Source organism: Metschnikowia bicuspidata (assembly GCF_001664035.1).
Source record: "Metschnikowia bicuspidata var. bicuspidata NRRL YB-4993 chromosome Unknown METBIscaffold_1, whole genome shotgun sequence".
Taxonomy (NCBI): domain Eukaryota; kingdom Fungi; phylum Ascomycota; class Pichiomycetes; order Serinales; family Metschnikowiaceae; genus Metschnikowia; species Metschnikowia bicuspidata.
In genome coordinates this window covers 3,179,141-3,197,885 of record NW_017387731.1, presented here as the reverse complement: position 1 = coordinate 3,197,885, position 18,745 = coordinate 3,179,141, and the positions used below count along the sequence as shown (strand labels likewise).

General features: G+C 48.7%; 6 protein-coding genes across 6 annotated transcripts; 3 read left to right on the top strand and 3 right to left on the bottom strand.

Annotated features, from left to right (window-relative positions):
- The first annotated feature begins 250 nt into the window (after window positions 1-250).
- Window positions 251-713, top strand: METBIDRAFT_112376 (uncharacterized protein). The gene has a single exon (XM_018853940.1). It carries the CDS (start codon window positions 376-378, stop codon window positions 649-651), a length of 276 nt encoding a protein of 91 aa, XP_018714242.1. The 5' UTR covers window positions 251-375; the 3' UTR covers window positions 652-713.
- A 63-nt stretch (window positions 714-776) lies between these two features.
- Window positions 777-2,240, bottom strand: METBIDRAFT_9991 (alpha/beta-hydrolase; the record flags this gene model as incomplete). Its single annotated transcript, XM_018859501.1, has 1 exon — window positions 777-2,240. One exon carries the CDS (start codon window positions 2,238-2,240, stop codon window positions 777-779), a length of 1,464 nt encoding a protein of 487 aa, XP_018714241.1.
- A 3,656-nt stretch (window positions 2,241-5,896) lies between these two features.
- On the bottom strand, window positions 5,897-6,595 carry MGE1 (Mge1p). Its single transcript, XM_018858286.1, has one exon. The coding sequence runs from the start codon at window positions 6,341-6,343 to the stop codon at window positions 5,909-5,911; it is 435 nt and encodes a 144-aa protein (XP_018714240.1). The 5' UTR covers window positions 6,344-6,595; the 3' UTR covers window positions 5,897-5,908.
- Window positions 6,596-9,359: 2,764 nt separating this feature from the next.
- Window positions 9,360-11,574, top strand: METBIDRAFT_85918 (nucleobase cation symporter-1 family protein). Its single transcript, XM_018859253.1, has one exon. It carries the CDS (start codon window positions 9,755-9,757, stop codon window positions 11,507-11,509), a length of 1,755 nt encoding a protein of 584 aa, XP_018714239.1. The 5' UTR covers window positions 9,360-9,754; the 3' UTR covers window positions 11,510-11,574.
- Window positions 11,575-12,711: 1,137 nt separating this feature from the next.
- Window positions 12,712-14,282, top strand: LYS12 (homoisocitrate dehydrogenase). Its single transcript, XM_018855570.1, has one exon. The coding sequence runs from the start codon at window positions 12,785-12,787 to the stop codon at window positions 13,901-13,903; it is 1,119 nt and encodes a 372-aa protein (XP_018714238.1). The 5' UTR covers window positions 12,712-12,784; the 3' UTR covers window positions 13,904-14,282.
- Window positions 14,283-15,164: 882 nt separating this feature from the next.
- On the bottom strand, window positions 15,165-16,532 carry METBIDRAFT_35104 (rRNA (cytosine-C5-)-methyltransferase; the record flags this gene model as incomplete). The annotated part of the gene is made up of 1 exon (XM_018856573.1): window positions 15,165-16,532. The coding sequence occupies one exon, from the start codon at window positions 16,530-16,532 to the stop codon at window positions 15,165-15,167; it is 1,368 nt and encodes a 455-aa protein (XP_018714237.1).
- Window positions 16,533-18,745: the final 2,213 nt, after the last annotated feature.

Genomic DNA, 18,745 nt, shown 5'->3' with positions numbered 1-18,745 from the left:
GAGATGTTATTAAATCTAGATCCCCTGGTTTTTTAATGCGAACAGCTCCTATGGACCGTAGAGCTAAGAAACTTAGCTTAGCAAACTTTCATAATGATCATAAAGGTATAACCAGATCTATTTGATTCCCTTATCTGATTTGAGCTTAAGCTCCGGAGGTTGGGCAAGAAAACATTACAGTCTCAGGCTAATATTCTAGCAAACACCAGCAATAAAATATTTCTTTTCCGAAGCGGAGGAGCGTCGTCAGGAATAAGGAATGAGATTTGATACGTCCAACTCTGATTCAAGAGAAGTTTGACATTTGTCGTTTGATTTAGATGCGTTTTGAAATCTCTCGTGGTGTCATGGGATTGGTGTCATGGGATTGGTGTCATGGGATTGGTGTCATGGGATTGGTGTCATGGGATTGGTGTCATGGGATTGGTGTCATGGGATTGGTGTCATGGGATTGATCTGACTCGGTGTCGTAGGATTTCTTGGTGTCATGGGATTGGTGTAATAGCATCTGGTGGCGTCAGGAACCTTTTGTGCTTTTGGGATCCCTGCTTCACCAATCCTGATGCTACCAGCAGCCTAAACGGTAGCGCCTCAAGTCTCTCGTATAATGTCCTGGGCTTGCTTCTTGGTAATCACCAGACAGCCCCATAACAGCTACAGCATGGAGCGGGGCAGTGCAGCCCCGGAGAGCCCGAGACAGAAGCAGAAGCAGAAGAGCTCGGTCCACGCAGCGACTGGATCAAAGCGCAGCCCCGGCCATTGCCCAATAAACAAGTCTAGTCCGCCTCGCGCACCAAACGCTCCAAAAGCGCGTTGGTGCCGAACGGATTCTGCAAGTACAAGTTGTGGCCGGCCTCCGGCACCACGTGGAACCGCGCGTCCACGGCAGGACGCCCGTTCATCTCCGCCACCATCTTCTCGCCCGCCTCCGAGTTCATGTAGTCGTACTGCCCGTACACCACGTGGGTGCGGAACTTGGCGAGCGTGGCGCCGCTGGCACGCGCGAACTTGTCCATCAACGGCCACTTGCTGTCCGTGGCGGGCGTCAACAAGTACTTGATGTGGATGTCGGAGCGCGAGCCCGCCGTGACCGAGTTGTAGAGGTACTCGATCAAGAGCCGGCACTCCGTGTTGGTGCCGTAGCGCAACTGGTTGCTGCTGGTCAACACGGCCGCGCCGCCGAGCCGGGCGATCACCCCGTTCACCGCAAAGAGCTTGCCGGACCACATATCGTAGTACCGCGCCACGCCCCACGGGCCCATGAGCCGGAGGAGCCGCGGCAAGTACGGCTGCACGTAGTACCAGTGGCGCACCGCGCGGGCCGCGAGGATCGGCCAGCGGCTCAAGAACCGCGGCGACGCCGGGTCCAAGGACGGCGCTATGGGGCCCAGCCCGCGCGGCGCCGGCGCCGTGACCGCCGCCGCGTGCCGCTCCACGCCCACCGGCGACAAGAGCACGAGGTGCCGCACGCTGTCCGGGTGCCGGAGCGCGTACGAGCCGCACCAGTAGCCGCCGAACGAGTGGCCCACCAAGAAGTGGATGCGGCCGATGCGCGCGTTGACGCGCCACGCCTCCAACGCGTCCGTGTAGTAGGCCTCGAGGTCGCGCAACACGGGCGTCACGGCGGCTTTGTACCTGCCGAACCTGTGCGCGTCCACCTCGTAGCCGGCAATGAGCTTGTAGTACTTTCTATGGAGGCCCGCCTTGACCGTGGGCGCCGCGTCGTGCATCGTGAGGAAGTCGACGCGCGGCACCGGGCGCCAGTAGTCGAGGGACGCCACGCGCGGATTGGACGAGAGCCCGAACGAGAGGTTGTCCAAGAAGTGCACCTTGTAGTTGTGGCGCAAGCCCTTGAAGCGGTTGATCACGTGGAAGTTGCGCGCGAAGCAGCCGAGCGCCGCGCCGTACCCGTGCACGAACACGACGTGGCGGGTCTCGGCGGCCTTGTCGTTCTGCACCAGGAACACCACGGAGTTGACCACGCTGCCGCGCGCGTCCACGGGCGTCTGGACAAAGTCACGTGCCACGCCCTGGTTTTCCGCCGCGCCCGCCGGGAACAGCCACTCCACCAACTGGCGCTGGAGCGTCGCGAGGTGCCCGGGCCGGAGCGACCGGAGCCACATGGCGCACTGCTGGACAAACAGGAGTTTTTTGACCACGCGCCTGTTTGGCTGGTAGGCCGCGCCGGGCGCAGAGCCGCGTGCACGTGCCGTGCCGAGCGTACGTACCGAACAGAGCATGGCGGGGAAGAAAGGGGTCTTTGGCGCGCAAAAAAAGGTGTTTTCGCGCGGGGGTGGTTGGTGATGGTCGTGCGCGGCACAGGCGGCCGGCCCGTTTTCCGGTGGGTCCCTGGCTTTTCGGTTTTCGAGGGGATTTTGTTTTTTTTTTGTTTTGTTTTTTTTGTTTTTTTCGGTGGGACGGCCCCGTAGATTGGCGCTTGGTACTAGGCCAGGCCCTTGCCGCCGGGGCCCGAAGTGAGGTTTTGGGCTTTTGGGGCTGGGCCCTGGTGCGTCCTTCGTTTCCATATCTGCGCGAATGCGGCCATGGTATTGGGTGCAAATCGTGACTCACATCCGATTGGCTGTTTTAAGGGGTGGGAGGCAGGCCCGGCCTGCCCAGCTTTTTTACAGCTGATGGCTTGTCTATGGGGGCGTCCAGAAAAAAGCCATCCTTTTTTGGGTGTTTCGCTTCCGCATGGCCTGTCAGTTGTGCGGCGGGACGTCTTTGTCCTGAGACCCATGTTGCTTGATGCCGAGGTTATATTGCTTGATGTCCAGGACATATTGCTTTATGTCAAGGCCATATTGCTTTATGTCGAGGCCATTGCTTGATGCCGAGGCCGTATTGCTTGATGCCGATGAAAACATTTGTCTATTAAATATTAAACCTCAGAGGTTTATTATTAAGTAAAGAAAAGATAAAATTATTAAGGATGAAAGTGCTCAACTGGATCTATTAGGATATAATTTTAAAACAGGATAAATGAAGATATGATAAACATATGTTCTATACTTCTCAGACTGGATCCAGGGTTATTGCTCTATATTCTAATAAGGCTAAAGTATTAGCTTTTATTGATAAAATTAGACATTATAATAATCTTGACTCTTTTAATCTAATTGCATTGCTATTTTTAATCCTATACTTAGAGATATCCATATTTATATTTTTCACAGGTTAAACTAATAAAACACTATTTCAAATATATTTCATTGTTAATTCAATGAATAAATTAGCTTATTATCAAGCATAATCTCGGAGAGCCGTATGATGGGAAACTATCACGTACGGTTCGGAGAGCAGTTCTAAGAAGAATTGAGATATATTTGTTTACGGCTGACTCTACTATATTTGCCCAATTTGTGCTAAATATGGTGTTTTTGTCTCGTTACACTGGAGTACCTGGATCTTGAGCTGCAGAAATCCTAGCTTTGGAATGTTCAAATAGTCTAACCCCATCTTGTATTTGATGTAATCCTCCCTAAGAAGTTCGTTATCCTCAATATAGTTAACTTTCCTAGAGAACTCGCTTATGTTGGATGGGCTACTTGTTAGCTCCAGTTTTGCTCTATATCGAGGCCATATTGCTTGATGTCGAGGTTATATTGCTTAATACCGAGGTTATATTGCTTTATGCCGAGGCCATATTGCTTTATATTTGCTTTATATCGAGGCCATATTGCTTGATGTCGAGGTTATATTGCTTAATACCGAGGTTATATTGCTTTGTGTCGAGGCCATATTGCTTTATGTCGAGTCTATATCGCTTTATGCCGAGTTCATATCGCTCTGTGTCGAGGCCATATCGCTTGATGCCGAGGCCATATCCGCTGTGTTCTGTTGTGACTTGTTTCTTTGGACGACTTCTGGCCCTGTCTTTCCTCATCATCGTGTATCTGCCAGTATGCGTGCCCTCGAGCCAGAATTGCACCTATTATCTCATTATTCTTGGTTGAGCCGCTTCCCAAACACTTAACGTTTCTTTCCCGCGACTTTGCTTAGACCCATTGCTTGCAGCTTTTGCTTGCAACCGCGAGCCCAAAACCCGGCTCCTTGGGAATTTAAAGTAGTATTCATCTGACTTGTGCTGCTCAGGAGGGTCGAGCCAGCAACGAAAAAGCCATGTGATTTGAGTATGTTTCTATTATTGACAAACACTGCAGGAAAGTCCCAGTGGAACTGAAAGTAGTGGGGGTGCTTGGCATGATTCTAGAAGTCTTGGTTCCTGCTCAAGTCAATAAAACGGCCCACTCTGTCCTCTCAACTTACAATTTTCAGATCTGTTTGTTCAATCATATATGTTCTTTCTACTGTATGTGCTTGACTACAGTCGACAGTGGGAACATAAGGAATATTTTGTCTTAAATTGGCAGAGTAAAGAGTTGTTACCTATGCTAGATCGTGTTTTCCACGCGAATTGAAAACCACATCAGACTTGTGAATAGTCAATTTGATGAAGGGCCCTCAACAAAGTGCTGGGTAGGAGGCCCACCTAGAATATGTCCAGGTCATGATGTTATTGTGTGTGTCAAAGACCCCTTCACTTTCTTTTTCACAATTCACATCACTGGGGACCAAGCTATCAAAGCTTTATCCAAAACACTGATTATTTCTTCTGTATGACACATCCCGACAATGCCACACAAACAGGATCAATCCACCGAAGTATTCAAGCAGCACGATAGTACGTGCTTACAAAAGACTTGGGGGTGTTGCCCAAAACATGAAATAAACGTTTGTGGCACATACTCCTGGCACTTTTGATTATGAGGTGAACAATAGAGCCAGATTGAGGAGAGCAGAAAACAACAGGAGCAGACTCATTAAAAGCGAGGGAGCTGAAAACAACATTAGAGAACATATACAGGGCTCCCGACTCTCCAGCTCCAAGCCCGGCTGTACTTCTGGCTCGACAACGATCAATTCACTCAAGTGAAACGACGACCAGCTCTGTTCTTCTGAACACAGGTGGGCGATTCAGCGATGACTTCTTAACAACTATAGTTGAACTTCTTCTATTTTGATGTCGTCCCCCGCAACCGTATAGCACCAACCGATCTAAGTGAGATCATACATCGGAAAAAAGAGTCTTTCAAACATTTGCCACGAGCTGAAACTCGCCCGAGTAGTGGCTTGGCCGTGGTGCCAACTCAGCTATGTGCTGTGAGATATACCAAATAGAAGATAGATGCTCCAGTTAGGCGTCTGTACTGCTGCACCCATATCCACAAGCACTCTCACTTCTTTCCAAAACTTTGCTCTCAAGTTCTGGGCTCTTAAACCTTTCAGTCTCAAGATTTCAAGTCTAGCAGAGGTACGGACAAAGAGCCCTCGAAACATCCGAAGAAGTGAAGTATCACTGATTTGATCAGGCTCTTCTGATGGAGGAGAAGAGCCTACCTAACTTTTTTCCATGCTCTTAGACGGTCCCATGAAAGCTTTTCCGAGTCTTCTACCTCACTCATAAGAACACATTTCCCAAAAACATCAAGCAGGCTAGTTGAGAAAAAAATCCGAGGAAAAATTCCAAAGGCTAGAATCTGGAGTGAGTGGCTGGCTTTAAATACTGACTCCGCGTCACATAAACCTCAATCCTGGAAAAAACGACGAATATCTAGAGAGATCGACGAATATCTAGAGAAAACGACAATATCTAAAGAAAATGACGAATGTCATAAAAAGCCCAGTCTCTTGGAACACCCCTTTCATGTAGCAGGTTCAGCAGAAGCCCCACTGGTGACCATCCCACTACAACATAGCATTATGTAAAATACGGCATTCCAAGTCGGTTTACACATGCCGCCAAAACAACGAGAATCTTGATGTATTAAACTCTCTCACTAAGGCAGTGCCCGCTAGAGCAAACCACCCTTCTCCTATGTACATTGTATTCACACCCCGTCTCCATTTACTCCTGGCCCTTGACCAAACCCACCTTGGCGGGTCTCAAGACTCTGCTGTTCAAGGTGAAACCTGGCTGCTGCACGTGGAAAACGGTACCTGGCTCCTTGTCGGGCTGAGGAATCTCAAATGTCGCCTCGTGGTGGTTGGGGTCGAACTGCTCGCCCATAGGGTCGATCTTCTGGATGCCGTGCTTCTCCAAGGTCTTCTCAAACACGTTTCTGGTCATCGAGACGCCGTCAAACAAGTTCTTCATCTCGGGGTGGGCCTCCAAGGTGTCCTGCTTGACCGAGTTCAAGGCCAACGCAAAGTTGTCCACGGACTCTAACAAATCCTTGGCGAATTTCTGCAAGGCAAAGTCTTTGGCTTTCTGGTTCTCCTTCTTTGTGGTTTCCTGCAAGTTGCGGAAGTCGGCGATCGAGCGGGCGTAGTGGTTCTTCATTTCGGCCAACGCCTTGTCTTTCTGCAACAATTTCTCCCTCAATTCGGCCGTCACGGGATCCTCCGCGGGTTCGGCAGAATCCTGAGAAGCCTCGCTTTCAGACGCGGCCTCCGCGGCCTCCGTAGCAGCGGGTTTGGCTTCCTCAGCCTTGGAAGAATTCCATCTTACTGGAATGCTCTGTGCGAATCTGGGTGCACTCGTAAGAGCGGCAGGCTTGGCGAGGGATCTGAGCACGGCTGCTCTGGAAACAGAGTTGTAGAGTGCTCTTTGCATTATGTGTGGATTTTGGTTATTTGCTGGTTTGCCACAAAAAAGATACCTGTGTTGAAGACTGCCAACGGTACGATGAACAAGTCGGTGTTTTTTTCCATCTGGTGGTTTGTGCAGGCCTGGTCATGTCGCCGTGGAGTCACGAGACCCGAGGGCAAAAGACGGCGGGAAAAATGGGGATTCTGAATGTTTCAAAGATATTTATATGCCGGTTCGATTTTCGTCCCCAGTGGTGTTTAGTATTTGAAGTGTCGACGGCCTTATGATACATAGATATATTACTTGACAAACAGGGGAGCTAATGATCTTTCTGAGTTGGAGTGCGGCTTTTGGCCCTACGCGAAATGACGCAACGAGGCGTACCTGGAGTACAGGCGTGTCTGGAATCCAAACAGCAGAAGCGATGAAAATGTTACGTTTTTACAGTTGAATGGCATATATAAATCCACGAGCCAGAACCACTGTGATGGCTCTTTGTTGACTGGGTTAGCAAGCAGAGGCAAGGTAAATTACATACCGTTTGAATAGACACGTTCAATATCGATGAAAAGGACCGGCAACTTAAGTTTGGAATTTGACAAAGTTTCGACAGAAACTGTACCGTGCCTCTCGCCAACGAGTCAAGACAACAGGCGAAGTGGACTTTGCTTGATCCTTTGTCAATTTTTCACTGTTGTCTGTAAAAATCAAGATATATGTAATGAAAATCGGATCGATGAACATAGTTAATTCGAATTGAATTTAAGGTGAAGCTTATTAAAAAGCAATTTTTTCAAAGCATACTTTGTTTACATTAGAGAAATGAAACCAGAAACGAAGTATTAATACTTTCATCACCAAAAACTACTGCGAAACAGACTTAACATAGACCAGACCAGAATGTTTGCTAGTTAGTAAGACAAAATCAACTTTTGTTTCATTATCATTGACTGAATAGGCTTTTAGAGTAAGCACAACAATAATGATACGGATTTATAGCTTAGCTCGAATATTTATAATGATCGAAACAAATGTATTACACAGCATAGTATCACAAGGCGAAGTGGTTTTACTCACTCGCTAATTCGGATATAGAATCTGAATACTAGACATATATTGCATATTCTCACAAAACCTCATAATGGCTTGTAAAAGAAGTTTCATGGCTCTAGAGTTTATACAAGTGGATGTTTCTCTTGTGTGATCTGCGTGATGCGCAAGAAAGGGGGTTGAAATGAGTATTCCAGCTTTACCTCACCGATATAAAATCAGCCTGATATTCAGATTCATGATGATCTTAGAGGGTCCTTGGTATATGCTAAACCTCACTTGCAATTTGAAAACCGCCCAATAGATTTCTAGAATATGAATGGGCGTCTCCAAGTCGAAGAATCTATACTAGTGCTTGCAGGAGAATTTCTACCTTAAAATATACCGCAAGCACAACAGTGGAAGACTAGAGTCTACCAATATAGAATTTTCATAGCCCCCTACTAAAATGTGGATGATATGGAAAAGCAAAGATTCTCACGCTGACTTGCGGAAACGTGGCTTTTGTATCTGGCTAAAGTATGCAAAAGCTCAATAAAACAGGACAGAAGTAAAGGGATTTTCCACGAACGACATAAATAAAAAACCTTCTGATTTGTGATTTCGATCCTTCTTGTTTCATTGCATGAATGAAGGGTGTAGACTGACTGTACTTGGTGACAGCAAAGTCCAAGGCATCAAGCACAGTGCCTTTTCGAAGTTCACAAAGTATCAATTTCAAGTGGGATGTATTAATGCTTTTGTAGTCTTTCAGATCAAAAGACCGATGTCGTACTTTGGATATCAAACTTTTCCTCAAAGAGATGCAAATTGGTTCAGTTATGATGATGATTCGCCCGCTATTTACAGATTTGCAGTATAACAAAACGACCTGTCCTCGTCGCAAAAAGAAAGAACTTCCCAAATGTATTTTCTTGATGCTCAGGAAATAAAGATAGTGAAGTTCATTCAAGAAGCAGCCAAAGTAACTCAAGTCTTGGACAATTAGAACACCACTATATCCAAATTCTTCAAGGTGGTTTCACAACAACCCTGCCTTCCAGCGACGGTAAAAACCATACACCTGAAATGGGCTTGTCATAGAGTCCAAATTTGCGTGAATTGACAAACTCCCCCTAATTTTGCCCATTTCCCCTCTTTTGCCTCTTCTGCTCTTCTGGCCCTATTACATCTGGCCTGGTTTCTGCAGGTCCGATAAGAAGCAGCCCGGCCGAGAAAATGAGGGCCCGCCGAAATGCGGCTTCGGGGTTACGCACAACTTTGATAACAAATGCTAATCTCATGCCCATCGCTAAAGCAGCCAAGGCAAAATGCATGGCCATACTACAAAACAATTTCTACCAAGAAAGGCCAATACTCACACATTTTTGACAAAGAGGAGCGTGGGTTGAAACAGAATGATGAAGTACGCTCTGGGGTTAGGCCGCTCACGTGACGAGGCGCTCTCATCGGGCTTTTGATTAGCCACCGGCAAATATGCCCGACTGCATACGGGAAAACGGATAATCTCGTTTCACATTCTGATTACGCCCGTTTGGCGCTTGCAGACAGCCATTGGTCGGCATCACGTGACCCGTATCATGCAGCCTGAACCGGAGTCAAGGTGTATGTGCAGGTCCCGAGCGTGGAGTGCATGTGGCACCTGAGAACGCCGCGTGGAAATAGTCATTGCTCAGAGTTTTGCTCTGGATTCTCCACTTGCACCCGAACGATATTTCTGGCGTGCCCTGCTTTTGTTGCTCTCTAGAAGTTAAAAAAAGCAATGCCACTTTTTTGGAGGCTCCGGCTTGTTACGCACGATGGCCAAGTCCCCAAGTCCCATTATCAATGACGCGGACTGATTGGCCAACACTCAGCCCCAGCACGCTGACCCCTCTTATCCGGACAGACCGGTCCCGGTAACACAGGGGGTGGATTTCTTATCAAGCTCCGATCGCAGCCAGTAATCGGACCTGCACACAGACCCGCTCATCTTATCGTGTCTGCTTTGTGCATGTCGAAACCCTAAAGCTTCTAACCACAAATGAAGAACATGTAATATAAAGCAACGTATGTACCCGCCAGGACCCTGAGTTTTTACAGCATCAGACATCTCATCTGCTGTATCCTCTAATGACAGACTCCTTGAAGCACGTGACTAGCATTTCCCAGCACGAGGTATCGGACGAGCCGTCCAAATGGCAGAAGTTCATCAAATTTCTTCAGGTTGAAGACAACGCCGGGCTTCTGGCCACACAGCGGTATTTGTATAATCATGACTTGAAGCCCGTGGAGGCAGCGCGGAGAAAATGGTCTTGGTATAACTACGTGTCGTTTTGGATCGCAGACTCGTTCAACATTAATACCTGGATGATTGCCGCCACCGGAGTGGAGGCGGGCATGACCTGGTGGCAAACGTGGCTTTCCGTGTGGGTTGGTTATTTTTTGGCCGGTGTGTTTGTGTCGATTTCGGCGCGTGTCGGAGTGGTCAACCACATCTCGTTCCCGATCGCCACCAGGGCGTCGTTTGGCATATTCTTCGGCATCTGGCCAGTGATCAATCGTGTGGTCATGGCCTGCGTGTGGTACTCCGTACAAGCAATGGTGGCAGGACCATGTATTGGGCTTATGTTGCGGGCCATTTTCGGCCAGAACTTGGACCAGACCATGCCCGACGGCATCTCCAACAACAACGTGACTACGTTTGAGTTCTTGAGTTTCTTTCTTTTCTGGTTGTTCTCGCTCCCGTTTTTGTGGTTTGCGCCTCACACCATCCGCCACTTGTTCACGGTGAAGGCGTACATTGCGCCCGTGGCCGGCGTGGCGTTTTTGGTCTGGACCTTAGTCAAAAGCAACGGGGCGGGCCCCGTGCTCAACCAGGCGCTGACGCTCCAGGGGTCTGCACTTGCATGGGCGTTTGTCGAGCTGACCATGAACTCATTGGCCAATTTTGCCACGTTGATCACGAATGCCCCGGACTTCTCACGTTTCGCCGATAAGCCGTCGTTTGCCATCAAGTACGTGGTGCAGACGGTGTCGATCCCGCTCTGTTTCTCGATTACTTCTTTGATTGGAATCTTGGTGACGTCCGCGTCCACGGATTTGTATGGCGTGACCTACTGGTCGCCGCTTGATGTGCTTGGCCGCTTTTTGGACGACTACACCTCGGGCAACCGGGCGGGCGTTTTCTTCATCAGCTTGGCCTTTGCCATCGCGCAGCTCGGCACCAACATCTCCGCCAATTCGATCTCTTTCGGCACGGACGTTACCGCGCTTTTGCCTCAGTACATGAACATCAGAAGAGGCCTGTACCTTTGTGCGCTTTTGGCGTTGGTCGTGCAACCCTGGAACTTGCTTTCCAGCTCGTCCAAGTTTACCACCTATTTGTCCGCGTACTCGGTGTTCCTCTCGTCGATCATTGGCGTTATTTGTAGCGACTACTATGTGGTGAGAAGAGGCTTCCTCAAGTTGACGCACATGTACTCGTCCCGGGCACCGGAGAACAAAGCCGAGTTGTCTTTCTACATGTACAACCGTTTCGGGCTCAACTGGCGTGCGCTTGTGGCGTATATCTGCGGGATTTTGCCCAACATTGTTGGTTTTGTTGGCGCTACTTCCGGCGAGGACAAGGTGCCAATGGGAGCAAACGAGGTGTACCGCCTCAACTTCTTCATGGGCTTTTTCTCCTCGGGTATTGTTTACGTGGGCTTAACGTATTTCTTTCCTGTGGCTGGCACTCCTGACGTCAAGTTCTTCCAAAAAGGCTGGTTCGAGGAGCCCCAAGATGTCGAGGACTTCGAGCTGGAGTTGTTGGGATCTCTTCACGATGGTCACGAAGCTCCGGAATCAGTTTCCACTGGCAGCCTGGCGAAGAAATTTTTAGATTAATGGGCATGAATGATTATGTGAATAGTGTATTTAATGGTTGGTACAATACAAGAAATTATGTGATGTATATTCTTATTTTCCTCTGTTCGGAAGCTTGTACAATATGTACCGCGAGAAGCCCTCATATAGCGTCTTCTTCCCGTGAGTCCAGACTGAAATATTCATTGAAATATAATTCCATAGTTCGAGATTCTCTGATCCGCAAGTTCAAAGGGATATCATGAACTACTCATTCAATACAGTGTTTGGATTGAGAGACAATAGTATCACAGAAAAGGCGTAGCTGGCTTGACCTTATTAGTGCACAGTATTCAAATAGCACAATACTTTCATAATCTTACAGACTTCAGAATCCCCTCTGAAAGCCGTGCAATAAGCCTGGATCCGATCCGACAATATTTATTGAATGTGCAGTGGAAAAAACGCTCAAATATGTATTCTGTAGGGCAAGATGAGTTTAAAGTATTATGATTGTTGATAGAGTACTAATCAAATAACATTTGGAAGGAACGGCCTAATATCTCTACAATTCAGCTACTGGGCCATCATGAGCAATACATATAGATATTTTGGGAAATCGACAAGGCGTTAGTGTTGTTTTTGAAAAGGCCAGTTCTGCACGGACTATAGTGAGTAAGATTATTAATATTATCTAAGGTTCACTATTTCAGACCACCTTTCAATTTTTCTCGAGAATAATACTTTAATGCTCAATTTTTAAATCGGTGGACGAAGCTAATATACACCTGTGAAACATGGACGGCACAAACTGCAGATGATTGAACCAAGAATATCAAGCGGAAATTGAGACATTCAACATAAACTTGAAAATGCGGCCAAACAGAGGGAAAAGGTTCCTCAAAGAAATAGCGGAGTTATCAATATGTTGGAGACCGGACCCATGTACGGACTACGTGAAGGTCAGCAAAAAGCTTAATAACACGGCCCAATATAGCCGCTTTAAAAAAAACGCGAGATGTCTCTGGAAAGTGCTTAGCGACAAAATCAATAAGGGATTGTATCGGCATCATATGGGACATACCAAAACTCCACATTTTGAGGCTCACATCAATGGATCAGACCAACAGGTGGCCTCGTAAGCGCATGGCGCGGCCTGCACATACACGGCTTATCTTTATCTAGTGCCTTGCGTGACTCATGGCGGGACCCCACGAATCGCCGGGCGGCTGGTCACGTGACCCGGCTCATATGCTCCAATTTTTCACTTCCAATTTCGTCCCTCCTGCCCCCTCTTTTCACCAAAAAAAACCCAGTATGTTGTCCAGATCTGTGCGTGCTTTTTCCACGTCTCCCGCCTCGCTCAAGAAATTGAAAATCGCCTTGATCCCCGGCGACGGAATCGGAAAAGAGGTGATTCCTGCCGGCAGAGCCGTGTTGGAAAACCTCCCTGCCAAGTACGACTTGCAGTTTGAGTTTGTGAACTTGGACGCGGGCTTTGAGTTGTTTCAGAAAACAGGCACTGCCTTGCCCGATGAAACCGTCGAGGTCTTGAAGAAGGACTGCGACGGTGCCTTGTTCGGAGCCGTCTCGTCACCCTCAACTAAGGTGCAAGGCTACCTGTCTCCTATCGTGGCGTTGAGAAAGAAAATGGGACTTTATGCCAACGTGCGTCCCGTCAAGTCGGTGGCCGGAATCGGCAGGCCGGTGGACATGGTCATTGTGCGTGAAAACACCGAGGACTTGTACATCAAGGAAGAGAGAATGTACGAGGACAAGAACGGCAAGAAGGTCGCCGAGGCCATCAAGAGAATCTCGGAAACGGCGTCCAGCAACATTGCCAAGATGGCGTACGAGATTGCGTTGCTGAGACAGAAGATCCGGGCCGCGTCCTCCGGCAAGTCGCTCCACTCCGAGCCCTCGGTGACCGTGACTCATAAATCCAATGTGTTGTCTGTTTCTGACGGCTTGTTCCGTGAGACCTGCAAGAAGGTGCACGAGGCCACCTCGGCGTACGCGCCTGTGCAGTACAAGGAGCAGATTGTCGACTCCATGGTGTACAGAATGTTCAGAGAGCCGGAGATTTTCGACGTGGTGGTGGCGCCCAACTTGTACGGCGACATTTTGAGTGACGGCGCCGCTGCGCTCGTAGGTTCTTTGGGTGTGGTTCCGTCCGCGAACGTGGGCGACAACTTTGCCATTGGCGAGCCCTGCCACGGTTCTGCCCCCGACATTGAGGGCAAGGGAATCTCCAACCCAATTGCCACCATCAGATCCACTGCTTTGATGTTGGAGTTCATGGGCTACCAAGAAGCCGCCGCCAAGATCTACGAGGCTGTCGACGCCAACTTGGCCGAGGACACGATCAAGACCCCCGACTTGGGTGGATCCTCTTCGACGCAGCAGGTCATTGACGACATTGTCAGACGTTTTTAGAAAACGGCAAGCTGCCTCCGAGCACCGGCACTTGCCACTGCATAGTATAGCTGTGGACGTATCGAAATAGAGAAGTGCTTTCAGAGGCGTTTTTTGTAGGCGGCCCGACTGGACCCGATTGCTGGCTGTGGAGCGGCGGCGCCACTCACAATGACACTGGTTCCCAGCGTTTTTTGTACGTGGTTTCGTTCGCTTCTGGGCACTATTTTTGAGGAACTGTCCGAAACATGTAGGATGATGTGAATAGTACCCATACTTTGTACACGCAAACTCCTGCTTATTCACTGGAGATACACTTGCAGTAGCGTATCGTGGAGGAGTGGAATACATACAAAGCGGTTTGGTATGTTTTCTGGAGTTCCTGTTGGTTTGACCCCGCATAGTATACAGAAGTCTCGGAGCTATGAAAGTGAAGAGAGGCCCGAGGTCCGGAATACAAAAAGCGATAGGAACATTAGCATATATGCTGTAAGATTAGACTACTGCAAATAGTTGAGGGCTCAAGAGGCTAGTTTACCAGACATCAGAAAGTGCTCGTTCAATCCAGACTGGTGTTTAGACATGAAGGGTCTTTTGTATATCCATGCCTATAGAATTGGAAAACCAAACAACGAAAGCAAGCCTCCGGAATTGTCACGCCCAATGAAATAATTCACCTCCATTCCCAAGGTGACATTCATGCCAGCCCGCAGTTTCAAGTGGTCCGTGTCACATTCTAATACTTTCATGGCAAAAGCCTGTGTTTCACGACTATTTTCCACAGAGGCCTGCCACAATTTTCCCTTTTTCTTTCCATACAACCTCCAAATTCAAAACACCAATAGGAAACAATCAGACGACGTACAGCATACAATTCTCATAGAGCACGTTCAACTTCGATTCATCTGCGATGCACCAGTCGTGTGATGCATTCGCTATTGCTATACAAGACGGAAGAATTGAAAAAAAAAACATCACCCGTTGTTAAAGTACACCCGAAAGCTTCTATTTTGTTAATGTTTTTAAGTGTCCGTTCAGAAATATGGATATTGATGCATGGCAGGCAAGTGAATACCTGCCACACTCTTGCGTGGCATGCTTGGTATTATTCTGCCTAAATGACATGCCTATAAACGCAACATCAGCAGATTGCTTCGGGTTGTTCAGCACCAGAGGGACATCACTGCTCAGAAACGTCACTGGTCGCCTGCGTCTCGCTTCGAACCAGGCATATGACCCGAACAAAAGACAAGAGCAAAAAGCCACTGCCATAGAAACAGGCCTACTGCTCGTCTCTCACGAAGCACGCCGCAAAAAACCCAATCCCGCCGTCCTCCTTGGGCACAGAACGCACACAGCCTCCCGCCAACTCGGAGCACCTGTCGTCGTCCCCCTCACAAAGCGAGGTGAACTCCTCCTTCCAGCCCCGCCTGGGCCACAGGGCAATCACGTGGTCCCGGGGTGCCAAGTGCCAGCCCTGGGCCTGCACCGCCACGTCCCGGAGCAAGTCCACCACAACCCGTTCGTTTTCGTGGGGGTGGATGGAGCATGTGGAGTACACGACTTTGCGGGCCTTTGGAAACGACAACGCGTGTTTCATGATAGTGAACTGGAACGCGGCGAGCTTCTGGAGTCTCTCGGTGTCAATGTCCTCTTTGGCCTGTTCTAAGGCATCCTCAATGGCACGGCCAAAGATGCCCGAGCCACTGCAAGAGGGGTCCACGATAAGGCCCGAAACCTGGGGGAAATCCTGGGGCAGGACCGTGGTGAAGTCTGCGTGGGTCGGGTGGATCAAGCCCTTCTTCAGCTTGCCGGTGGCCTTTTCACACATCATCTTGAGGACCTTGACCCGCTTGTCGTCCCTCTCAAACGCGAAAACAACGCTGTTTTCCGAGTGCGCAACAAACGACGCCGCGTGCGTGGTCTTGTTGCCTGGCGCTGCCGTGGCGTCGATGATCTGGGTGTGGACATCGCTTGGGTCGTTGAACAAAATCTCCCCCGGGAAGCACGACGCGCGGTCCTGGATTATCACCTCTCCGTGGAGATATGCACTGGTATTGGTGAGCTTTTCCCGGGGGTGGATGCCGTAGAGGTTCTGGATATACGGGTCTTTGAAAATGACCCCAGGCCCGGTGATCTGTGCAAGGTCGTCCACGGCCGTGAGCTCGGCGAAAAACGGGTGTTTCTTGAAAAACGCCGCTGCATTGAGCTTGATCGTATTGATGCGAATCCACCGGACGGGCGTCTCGTCATCGTCGAGCCCGGACTTCATCGGAAGCTCGGCCACGCTTTTCACGCCGTGCTTCAACTTGAGCTTGGTGAGCTCCGCCTGCATCCGCGTTTTGTTGGCAAGAAACGCATCTTTGACGGGGTGTTTTCCCAGCTGGATGCGGCCCTTGGCACTGAAGAGAAAGTCGTACACTAGAAGAGCCAAGAGCGCCTCGGACACCTTCAATTTTTTTAGTTCGGGCGCGTCTTTGAGCCTTGCCTTGCGGACGATGTGCTGGATGTACTCTTTGTACTTCAAGGCTGAGATGACCAAGGCATAGATGTGTTTTGGAGAGTTGGAAAGCTTTGCGTTGAAGATGCGGGTCTTGAGGCCCCGCTCGCCGCCCTTGAGGAATTTCTCGGCCTCGAAATACAACTTCATGATTTGTGGCTGGTAGGGTTAGGGACTGTAATTTTTGGTGGGGTTTTCCAGGGCTTCACGGTATATGAGTATCAGATAGCGATGAGATGACAGGCGATGCGCGATGCCCAGCAGGTTGGGCGATGCGGCTGAGACAAGACTGGGGCGAGACTCTCTTCCTTGCCGTTTTTCTTTATCTTTTTTTTTTATGATTCTGCGGCTTCGGTTTCCTCAGATATCCACGATATCTTTTTTTACTTGGCTGTGGTCCTAAATTGTGGTGCATCGTTGGGACCGAGCCAGAGAAGGTTGCATGCGCTTAGGGAGACCTGGAGTTCTCTTTCTTATTCAGGCGCTGGCGGAAAGCGACAACCACGATGGCTTTGTTATGTTCTGGGATTCGGGGGCATACGAAAGCGCTCTCGGCTTGACGTACCCTAGTGCAATCATGAGACTGGCCAAAACGCTTGTACCAGCAAATGGCTGAGGTGAGAACCAGGATCATTCCGATGGCCTGATCAGATGGTATTTAACAGAATGGACTCAAACTATCATGGCCAATTCAGAATGTGTAACTGTAGAATTTGGGGCTAAGCCTGAGGTGGGAAATCGAATAGGACGTGGTATTTCTGTCCTTCTTGGGCGATTCTCTCCAGAAGCAAAATTAAATATGGATTAATATTATCGTTCATGTGCACACTTAAACTCGGAACTAAGGGGGCTAGTCCTATCCATTTAGCTGGTGTGTTCGGCTCCAGCAGAGTGAAATCTTTGAATGGCTAGATTTCAGACTTCACTCCAAAATCATGTTTGAGCAAGGCTTCACTCCTGCCAACTTTCTATAATGAAATACTTTGTGTCACGAGAGACTGGTTAATTTGGAATGTCCTGGAGTTTCCTTGAATTATTTGAAGCCAGAATTTAATGTATTGGCGTGCTGTAGAACTACGGCCTGCTGGATATTGACTGTTTCAAATCACATATCCATTCAACATCAATCCATTCAACATCAATCCATTCAACACCAATCCATTCAACACCAATCCATTCAACACCAATCCATTCAACACCAATCCATTGAGAAATCCAGTCTGTATCTTAGATACATATGTGCTAAGGGGGTGATATGGGCTATATGTAGTGAACTTGAACAGAACATTATACTCCGGCCCGGTGGAGCTGGCTCACTGATTAGATTCTTTGGGCTAAAAGTACTGAATATCAGTAAACCAAGGGGCCATTGCTGTCGTCAATGATCTAAATGGCAGGGTAGATTGGCTGGGGGCAGGGTAGATCGACTGGGGGCAAAGTACTTGTTATCGACGGTAGCATTGATTTACCCAGTTTTATTGGAGAAGGTTCCCATAGAGCTCATAGTTAAATTTGCTCAAGCCTTTAACCTGAAATCGACGTAAAAAAGCCATGTGGTTCCGTGGCATGAATCAGCACTGCGCTTTGACGATACCCATGCTGATATCTACTTGGCCCATTTCGTTCATTCTGGCACTCTACGAACATTAAAGAACCAGAAACTTCCAAATTCAATCACGGAGTTCAGAAATTCCGTTTTTCAGATCCAATGCATTATTTCATTACTGGAAGAACTTGTGCCCATGCTCTCTTCCGCACCCAGCAGTACCATTGCCATGTTGGTGTAAAATCCAGATATCTGGGTAATTTGCAGGCAAGCCTTTAATTATCCGGCCACGAGGCCGCAAGAAAAATCTTACCATAATTGTGCAACTAAAACCTACAAACGGTATGAACAGCAGTATTACGCTTGGCGGCGTCACGTGATCGGAGCCGCCCCCCATTTTGCAGCTTTCAGTCACGACCGCCAAATACAGCCGCGAAGCAGTCAAAACACACTACATTGAAGAACAGCTGGGGATTCAAAACAGCCAGCTAATCAATCCGAGACATCCAAAATCAAAGCCGCCAAGAATTTTTAAGGCGTATTGTGCCGTAGTTTTAAATCACAAAACCAGCGAAGCTGAAACGGGGGTTCACAAAACCACGATTCGGGTTCCTTTACCGCCGGCCCAGCTGCGGCCATATTCGGGTGTACGGGTGCGCGGTGTCAGCCAAAGTCCAAAGCCAACATGCCAGACCATAGAATATCGTGAAGCTTGAACATATCCATCCTCCGGCCTGGCCAAAAACATTGGGTACGCCACAAAAGCAACGTCAATTTGAGGACTGCACCCTTTTTTTATACCGGGCGCAGCTAAAAA